Genomic DNA, 10,170 nt, shown 5'->3' with positions numbered 1-10,170 from the left:
CTCTGTCCGTGGACGTGGCTCCTGCCTCCATGTCCGCCGCGTGTCTACTTCCTGCTGGCTAGGGAGACCTTGAGGACAGCCTCTGCATCTCCTCACCCTTCCCCTTCCCCTTCCCCTTCCCGCTCCTCCTCTCTCTGCCCCCAGGACGCAGGGTGGTGGGTTGGACGTGGTGTTGCTTAACACAGATCCGATGCAATCGAGTTGATGTTCCGGGGGTTGAGGGCAAAAACAGTAATTTGGAGGTAATCTCTTTCTTCATTTGTTCTGTAAATTCTCACTCAGCTTTTCATTCCTGAAAATTATGACTGTGGTGTGACTGTGGTATTTTCAAGTTCTACTTCTAAAAAAAAGTCTCGATTCAGACACCTTTGCATCTTCAGCTAGACGAGTTTCCCCATCTGCCCACTGTGTTCGTTGTTCTGTCCTCGCACTGTCCAGTGGACCGTCCCAGCCACGGCCTCACGTGGAATGTGTCCAGTACAGCCAAGGAGCTGAATTTAATAATTTTGTTTGATATCAATTAGTTAGAACTTGAATTTAAATAGCCACATGTGGCTAGTGGCTACCATATTGGAGAGCTGAGCTGTAGCCATTATAAAAGTACCCACTTTTCATAGAGTAGTCGTGTAAGATTTAGAGATGTATTTTGATTTTTCCCTTTTTTCTGAGTTAAAACTCTGCCTGTCCAGTGAATATTACATTTCATGTGATTAAATGCCAGGGTCATTATGAAGGCCATTTCCTTAAGACTGTCACTGATCCCTAGTAACCCACGTGGTCGTGACTACCCAAGGCTTGGTGATGTCCGCTCAGGGCCGTGTGTGTGTGCGTGTGTGTGTGTGTGTGTGTGCATGTGTGTGCAGGCATTTGCCCAACCAGGAGTGCGCCTGCTGGGGTTTGCCCATTACGGCCATTGGTCATAGACGCGGTCTGTACTCGCCGAAGTCGCCACATTTGAACGAAAGTGAACTGGGATGCAGACGCCGTGCTTAATCCTGTGTTTCCTTTTCCAGAAGGTCAGCGCGCCCGACATCCTGATGCCGCTCAGCCAGGAGAGTCCCAAACGCTCTACCAACCCTGTTTCCAAGCAAGGAGGTCTCTCAGCACCCCCAGCGCCCAGCGCTCCATTCTCAGGAGGCTCGAGGCGGGTGAGTCTCTGTCTGATCGCGTGGACACGGGGTGTGGTTGCCGTCAGCACGTGGAACTGGCTTGGTGGGCCAGGGTGGGAGCGAGTACTGTTTGTGGAATGAACTGGAGCAAAGATGGCGCCTGGAGGTCCTCTTGACTTAGGTAGGGAGCTGGGGGAAGCCTCCCTCTCGCTGATGGCGTTTCTTTCTTACGTCGTCTCAGGGTGAACATGTTTATATAGACAGAGAGGAATTAGTAACATATAATGGTGTCTTCGGATGAGAAGTTTTCCATTTCGATGAAGTTTAATTTATCAAATTTTTTTTTTATGGCTGTTTCTCTGTCTTGGCTACTCACAAATTGTAGACATATTCTCCTACGTTTTCTTCTAGAAGCATTACATACACAACTCATTGTTGTGAATGGTGTAAGGTAGAAATTGAGGTTCACTTTTTTCCTTACGGATACTCAGTTATTCCATTTGTTACAAAAACCCACACCTCTCATTTCTCCGTTCACTTTGGTGGCTCCGTTGGAAAAAATTTGGGTCTTTCTCTGGCTTCTCTATCCAGTGATCGCCATCCTTTCGGACCTCACGGACCACAGTGGTCCGCAGACCACCGGTTGGCGACCGCTGCTCTATTCTGCTCACTGATCTCTGCCCATCCTCATGTCAGCGCCACGCCGCCCTGGTTACTGTACATTTGTTGTAAGTCTTGAAGTCAGTTTATTCCTCCAACTGTCTCTCCTTTCTCAAGGTTGCTTTAAACATAGTGTCTGTTTATAGGCAGGCCTTTCATTTACTCATTTTCTTACTTAAAAGCATTAAAGAAATGCTCACTTTATGCCTAAAATTGTGGTATATTGTAATAGATCCTTGGATGAGGGGTCCTGAGGCCTCAATTACAGTCAAAGCCTTTTAATTAACTAACTGATCTGAAATAATCATGAAATAATCATGAAAACTTTTAAACTTCAGAGTCCTCATCAAGGAAATGAGTATCAAAGTTGTTCTTTTTTTAAAAAATATGTTTTTATTGATTTTTTAGAGAGAGGGGAGGGGAGAGGGATAGAGAGAGAGAGAAACATCGATGAGAGAAATACCATCCATCAGCTACCTCCTGCGAGGCCCCTGCTGGGGACCGAGCCTGTGCCTGACCCGGAATCAAACGGGTGGCCTCTTGGTTCCAGGGTGGACGCTCAGCTGCTGAGCTCCCCGGCCAGCCGGGCGGAGTTGCTCTTCTCACTTCACTGGATTGCTTGGAGAATGAAATGAAAGCAGGGATTTCGTGCGTGATATTGTGGTTAAGAACTCAGCTTCTAGAAACCAAGCTCTTGGTTCACATTTCAGCTCCTTCTGGAACTGATCCAAAATGCTGCACCCTTTCCTGGGGAGAAGGCCCACGTCTGCATCCAGTTCCCAAACGCGTCTGTGCGTCCACGCTGGACAAGGGGCACGATGCTCTCAAACGCAGATGCGGTTCACACGGTCCTCTGGCGGGTCCCTCCCAACTCCTGCTGAGGGCAGTCGCCTGCCGGGATACACAGGGGTCGCCTTCGGCCGCCGGGCTTGGCCCTCTGCGTCTTGGATGCCCTCAGGCTGTGAGCTGGGATGGCCTTGCCAGGGCATTTCAGCGGCTTGTGTTGGAGGACGCTCAGCGCCTTCAGGACCAGGCGTTGTTTATACTTGAGAATAATTCAGAAAGATCCAGGCACTGAGGAAACACATCCCTGAGGGCCAGGGAGGCAAGGGCCGCTCTAGAACGTTCTCTCCTGGGGTGGCAGCTGTGTGGATGGAGACGGGGAGACCACGGGGGTGGCCTCTGAAGGCTTTTCTAAGACTCCCCGGGCCTGCGTCTGCCCCAGGCGACGGGAGACCCTGGGAACCCAGCCAGCTTGGGCCTGTTAAGCCGATCCCCGAGGCTAAACCTTCCCAGAGAGCAGAGGGGCGGCTCTCAGCTCTCCCTGAACTGCCCAGGCCCCACCAGACTGGCCTCTGAGCTCCTCCCTGGGCCCGAGCCACGGCTCTCTATGCCCGGAAACCCACACACAGACAGAGACCCACCCACAATGGTCCACGGGCCCCACACGAGCTAACCCCCCACCCCTACACCTTCCCCTCTGTTCACGCCGCTCAACTACACAGGCCCCCGCTGGCCCTGGACCGAGTCAGACTCACGCCTGCTCTGGCGTTTCTGGGGCTGTGCCCTCTCCCAGGCACCAAGCTCCTTCACTCCCTTCCTCCAAGTCCTCGCTCCAAGGTCACCTTCTAGGGAGGTCAGCCCCCTGCTCTCCCCTGTCCTCACCTGCTCTCCCCTGTCCTCATGTTCTTATCACCTTCCACAGTCTGCAGCTGGCTTAGCTGGTGTTTACTGTCTGTCGTAATTGCCAAGTGCCCAGAGCTGTGCCTGACCCTTCAATGGCACCCAGTAAATATCTGTGGGAAGGGTGCATTCATCCTCATCGGAGCTGCCATTTATTGAAAGCCTACTATGTGCTGACTACTGAGCTAGGTGCTCCACCTCCCAGTCCTCTCACAGCATCTCCTTGATGGGTGCCATTATTATGCACGAACGGGAAACAGGTTCTCAGAGGGGACCTGCAGAACGCTGAGTCGACCCCCAGGGCCGTGTGAGTCGGAGCCAGGCTTTTTGTGCGACCCCATGGGATTGCTTGGCCTCTGAAACCCAGTGGTTTTCCTGAGCCCACCTCCTGGCCCAGCTGACAGGCCGTCGGCTCCACGGCCGCCGTCTGAGCCACTGCGATCGCGCCCTCGGCTGCTCTTGGCGATCAGCACTGAGGTTTTCAGTGTAGCTGTGGGTTCTGGTGGCACCTTGGCTTTTGTCAAAGACAAGGGCATCGGGCCTGGCTCGCAGTCACAGTAGATAAGCTGTGACCTTCAGAGAAAGTGCCGAGTGCTCCCTCTCCTTTGCGGGCCTCCTGGCTGTCGAGTGTGGCTTCATTCGGTCTTGCAGCCCTGCCCTGCGCCCACGTGGACAAAGGTCGCGAAGGGGAGGGATGGCGAGTCAGGCTCACCTCACCGTGCTCCTCGTCTCCACAGCCACCCGGACCCTTGCTTCCAGCTGACGCGGTGGCTCTGCGATACCTTAAAGCAGTGCCTGTGGTTCATTCCGAGTTCCATTTGCTCCTGGCAGAAGGGTGGGTTGATACGATTCAGTCTGGCAGCCCGCGTGTGCGCGCGATGGTGCCAGTTTCATTATCAGAAGTTCTCGGCACCTCCGTCCGCCCACCGGGCATCTCCGAAGCCGCTCACGCTGGGCCAAGCTTCCCAGCCATTAGCCTCCATCTTCTCGCTGTCAGCCTTGCTGGTCCCTGCCCCTCACCACGCATGCCTTGTAGAGTCTGGACATTTTTACGTTGTTTTCCATTGGAACGGTGGTGTGGTGTTGGCAGGTGGCCTTTTTTCAGAGCCAGAGCTGGGGTGTGGCGGAGTTGGTTGTGTTCTTGGCATTAGTCAGCTCAGGCTCGGGCCCTCTAATGAGTTGGTTTGGTTTTTATCTCTCTCTAGTGTGAGAGAGAAAGCCCAGGCTTGCTTCTCAGTTTCTCCCCAGGGTGTTGCACAGTGTGGAGGAGCTACTCTGGAATTCGGAGAGGAAAGGCTGTTAAGAACTCTCTGTCTCAGAGGCAGCCGCTGAGACTGGGCTACATGCAAAGGGCGGCCAGTATCTAAGCACATGCAGTGGTGATGAGGCAGTTTGCTTTGTCTTCTAGGCACAGGCATCCCATTCCATGCAGCTCACCTACAACATCTCAGCTCCCAGGGCCCTAACGTAGGATGGGGTTTGGTGTTCATGTAGGTGCCCAAAAGAATGCAAACTTGATGGATGGTTGTTTTCGACTGCGTACCTTCCATACTGTATTCCACTCAGCCTCGCCACAACCCTGGGAGACCAGTATTAATTTTTCCATTCGGACTTTGACACGGCTAATGAGTGGAAGAACCAGCAGGTGCACCCAGATCTCTGTCTCCCTCACCCCAACCCTCCACCCCCGCCTACGGCACTGAGCCCCACACTGTGCTGCCTTTTCCTTGGCTGTTCCTGCCACGGACACATTATCTGTCCTCTGAGAGTTATCTTTGCAGAATCACACAGGAGATAGTCCGCTTTAGCCCCCATGATTTGTGTTAAAGAATAAGACTCTGTAACCTTTGTTGCTAGGCAAAGACCAGATCTGGGCAGGACAGGAGCTTCTGAGGGTTCCCCATCCCCTCCGAACAGAATCTGTGGTGACTTATTTTAGCAGAGAACAAACTCTAGCTGTTAACTTCAGGTGAGTCAGGATGCATGCACCGTGTGAATCTTGATTTACCTGGAATCTTGAAATCAGAACTGTGAAAGAATTGATGGACTGTGAGGTAATTTATTTTCTCTCTCATTTTTATTTCAGGGAAGTTTAATCAGCGTTAATAGCACTTGCACGGAGATTGGCAATTTTGACAACGCTGATGTCACTGGAGAGATAGAATTTGCCATTCGCTATTGCTTCGAAACCCGTTCTTTGGAAATATGCATCCAGGCCTGCAAGAACCTTGCTTACGGAGAGGAGAGGAAGAAGAAGTGCAACCCGTGAGTTCCTTTGTCTGCGTTTTGACGTAAGATGACAGGCATATTAATTCTGAAGTTTACATGGAAAGTCCAAAATAGCCAACACAATTGTAATGAAAAGAACAAAAGGTAAAAAGACACACGTCAAGAGCCACTGTAAAGTTCCAGTAACCCCGACAGTGTGTGTTGGTGGGAGGCCAGATAAGCAGGTTGGTAGAGCAGAATCAGAAGTCCAGACACAGACCTGAGCGTCTATGGGAAGTCACACCGTCAAGGGGCTACTAGAAATCAATGCATAAATGGTGTTGGAAAATTTGACTTTCCATATAGGAAAAATAAAATTGAAATCCTGTCTCACACAATCTGTAAACAGATTACATTTCTCTCCGACTGATAGATATGAAATGGTGTCACGTTATTTTAACATGCATTTCCTTGATGAGTAACAAAGATTAGCAACTATTTATATAGCATCAGCCACTCAGGGCTTCCCGTCCGTGAACTTCCTGTCATCTGAATGATGGCCGAGTGGGAAGCGTCAGGAATCTCTCTCCCCACACAGACAATAACTGCTCTGGCAGGATCTGTCTGATGCAACTGTTCTGTAACTGGAGTCTTTGAAGGCTTGCACCTTGCAGCAGAGGACTTCCGTGGTTAGCTGGAGTTCGCCTCAGTCAATGCCAGCTCTCAGCGCAGTAGCAGCTACCCATCCTCCGCCTCCAACCCCGTGGCGGGCAGCTGCGCACGTGTTCCTAGAGCAGCTTGCACTCCGCTTTCGGGAGCCAGGGTGGGCAACAGGATCCTGTCCTCCAGAGATCAGGGGTCTGTTCTCTGCTTGCTGGTTGCTGCTTCTGACCACAGAGGTGCAGACAGAGAGGCATACGGCCATTGTTGCTTCATCTCCTCCCAGAGTTGCACGATCTCCCCCTCTGGCTGATGTAACTTCCAGGGTTTGTAAGGGCCAGTGCCCTTATTTGTCTCCCTTTTTCATTTTTCTTTTTTTTCCCCACTTGTAAGCCAGACACTACAGACTAGGACATTCACAAGTAACTGCATCACAAGAAAAATTAGAAAATAAACATGCATGCTCAGGGAAAGGTGCAGGCTCAGAAAAAAAGCCTGAGTTTACATCTCAGGCTTATCTTTGGCGCAGGAGCATTAAACAAAATAACAAAAGACAGAAAGCCTTGGGAAGGGGGGGAATCTGATTTCCAGAGTTAACACATTATTAGACACAAATGTCCAGTATTCAACAAAAATAACAAGACATATAAATAAACAGGAAAGTATGGCTCATTCAAAGGGAAGTAATAAATTAACAGAAACTGTCCCTAAAAAAGATCTGATGACAGGCTTACTAAACAAAGACTTTACAACATTATCTTAAAGATGCTCAAAGAACTAGAAGGAGATGTGGAGGAAGTCAAGAAAATGATGTGTGAACAAAGTAGAAATATCAATAAAGAGAGAGAGAACCTAAGTAGAAACCAAAAAGAAATTCTGCAGCTGAAAACTCCAAATGAAAAATTCACTGGCGAGATTTGAAGGCAGATATGAGCAGATGGAAGAAGGGAGCAGTAAATTTGAAGAAAGTCAACAGAAATTATTGGGTTTGAGGAAAAGAAAGAAAAAAGATGGAAGAAAAGCAAACAGAACCTAAGGGACCCGAGGGCCACCATCAAGTGGACCAACATCGCATGAGGGAGTCTCAGAAGGAGGAGAGAGAGAGCAAGGGGCAAAGAGAATATTTGAAGAAGTAGCTGAAAACTTCCCAAATTTGATGAAATTCATGAATATAAACATCAAAGAAGCCCACTGAACTCCAAGTAAGATGAACTCAAAGTGACTCACCCTGAGACATAGTACTAACAAACTCTTGAACGACAAAGAGAATCTTCAAAGCAGCAAGAGAGAAGCAAATCCTCAAGCTCTTCAGCAGATTTCTCATCAGAAACTTGACAGGCCAGCAGGCCAATGTATTCAAAGTGCTAATCTCTATATATAAAAGCCTAAGCGGCCATCCAACTGTTCGACCCTCCCATTGGTAGCTATGACGTTCAATGACCACCAGGGGGAAGATGCTGTGACCAGTAGCTATGACACACACTGACCACCAGAGGGCAGACACTCAATGCAGGAGCTGCCGAGCTGTGATGACTTGGCAGCTACGGTTCTCAGATGATGCACCCAGAGCCAGAGAGGAGGGAGCCCGATTCTGGGGTGCGTCACCCAAGAACCACCCTCTCGCAATCTGGGACCTGTTGGGGGATGTTGGAGAGCTGGTTTTGGCCTGATCCCCAACGGCCAGGCCGAGGGACCCCACTGGTGCACAAATCCATGCACTGGGCCTTTAGTATGTAATAAGTACCTCCTTGTTAGTAATTACTTTACATGTACATGAATCAGACTCTCCAATCAAAAGACAGAAATTGGCAGAATGGGTAAAAACATAGAATCCAATCATATGTCATCTATAAGAGACTCACTGTAGATCCAACAAATAGAAGATATTCCATGCAGATAGTAACCAAAGAGAACAGGGGTGGCTATACTAGTATCAAACAAAGTTAAATCAACAAGGTTACAAAGGATAGAGGACATTATCCTATATAATAAAAACCTAATATGCTAAGGGTCCGGTCGTCCGGTTGTCTGTTCAACCAATCAAAGCGTAATATGCTAATGATACGCTAAGGCCACTCAACCACTCACTATGATGTGCACTGACCACCAAGGGGCAGATGCTCCGACTGGTAGGTTACTTGCTGCTGGTGTCCGGCCAATTGTGACTGAGCGAGAGGGGCTGGACATGCCCTGGAGCCCTCCCATGGTCCCTCCCCAGCTGGCCAACCTCCTGCATCCCTCCCCGGTCCTCATGCACCAGTGGGGTCCCTTGGCCTGGCCTGCACGCTCTCGCAATCTGGGACCCCTTGGGGGATGTCAGAAAGCCGGTTTCGGCCCGATCCCGCAGTCCATGCCGAGGGACCCCACTGGTGCACGAATTTGTGCACCGGGCCTCTAGTATACTAATACAGCAAGAAGATATAAAAAATATAAATGTTTATGCACCAAATAACAGCCCATCAAGACATATGAAGCAAAAAACTGACAGAGTTGAAGGGAGGAGTGGACGGTTCCGCAGTAATCCTTGGAGATGTCCATCATCTGCTCTCAGAACAGAACAACCTGCCAGAAGAAAAGGGAGGAAACAGGACTGAACATCATAAGCCAGTCAGATGCATGGTGTGATTTTGTTTCCGTCCTTTAAGCTGTGCAGGTGCGTCTCGTACACCCTCTTCCATGTGTGTGGGATCTGATGCTGATCATCAAGTTAAAAGTGAACAGTGAGGATCGGTACCTGGAGTTCTTTCCCAAGAACTCTGATTGACAGGGAAGAAGAGGTGGAGCCTGGAGCTCCGGGGGGACCCAGATGAAGGGAGGGTGACTGCTCTTTGCTTTGGGGAAGTTGAGCCTGTTCCTAGCCTGTGGGAATAGGTGCCTGGTCAAGGAGGGTCATTGCCATGGACAAAGCTGCCAGAGGAGCCAGGGAGGAAAGTTCCGGACCTGGGTAGAGGGACCGGCCTAGAACAGGGTTTCAGGGGGGGCAGAGGGCTGGTGGAGGTGGCCTGTCACGCTGCCCACCAGCTACGCTGCAGCCCCGAGTCCCAGAGGGCTGGTCCGCAAGTTAGGAGGACAGGCTGGAGGCCCCGCAAGGGAAGAGCCAAGTGTAAGGCACACACTTCCCGTTTCCACTTTTCTGTGGGGCGGGGGGTTGGATGGAGCGACAGGTGGGGAGGACAATTGGCTTGTGGCCTCTGCATCCAGAGATCCAGGAGTTTGCCCCCCTGGATCCCCCCCTCCCCCAGAGCCTGCAGGTGGCACCCACCCAGACCCATTCCAGGGGCGATGGCCGCAGACGGTGTAAACAGAAGCGGTGTCCCCAGCATGGCATTGCTCACTGTCCGTGGTGGCCCCTGACCCTTCCTATCAACGCCCAACTCAGCAGCAGGCAGGGCAAAGACTCCCACTCCCGCCTCACCCTCAGCCTCGCCCGCCCCCAGCCTCACCCGCCCTGTCTCCTCCAGGTACGTGAAGACCTACCTGCTGCCTGACAGGTCAGCCCAGGGCAAACGCAAGACGGGCGTCCAGAGGAACACGGTGGACCCGACCTTCCAGGAGACCTTGAAGGTACTCCCGGGACAGACGCTCCCCTGCGGGGTCTCCCCGCCCTGGGCGGGCGCAGGGCCAGAGTCCACGACGGCTCCTCCACACCCTGAGTCGGTGGAACAGCAGTGCAGACACTGCGGATGCCCGCGGGGCTGGCAGTCGGGGCACGGCTGGGTCACCCTTCAGCCTGGGCGGGAGAAGGGCAGAGTCCTCGGGACTGTCCGTGAATGATTCCGAGAAAATGGTCGGAAAGAACCTGGCTGCCCCTGAGCTTTTAACCAGGCCGCCCTGGCGAGTTTCTGTAATT

At 51.4% G+C, this 10,170-nt stretch overlaps 1 protein-coding gene across 1 annotated transcript in view; it reads left to right on the top strand.

The window, feature by feature from the left end:
* Window positions 1-10,094, top strand: part of LOC102425298 (synaptotagmin-like protein 3) — a 29,529-nt gene extending 19,435 nt beyond the window's left edge. The window contains exons 3-5 of the mRNA XM_006103767.3: window positions 1,014-1,148; window positions 5,539-5,717; window positions 9,782-10,094. Coding sequence (XP_006103829.1) covers window positions 1,014-1,148; window positions 5,539-5,717; window positions 9,782-10,094 — 627 coding nt within the window. The remainder of the gene's footprint in view (window positions 1-1,013; window positions 1,149-5,538; window positions 5,718-9,781) is intronic.
* Window positions 10,095-10,170: the final 76 nt, after the last annotated feature.

This window comes from Myotis lucifugus, unplaced genomic scaffold (genome assembly GCF_000147115.1).
Source record: "Myotis lucifugus unplaced genomic scaffold, Myoluc2.0 scaffold_505, whole genome shotgun sequence".
Classification (NCBI taxonomy): domain Eukaryota; kingdom Metazoa; phylum Chordata; class Mammalia; order Chiroptera; family Vespertilionidae; genus Myotis; species Myotis lucifugus.
Note: the sequence above shows the minus strand (reverse complement) of the source record. Positions and strands in the feature narration are given on the sequence as shown.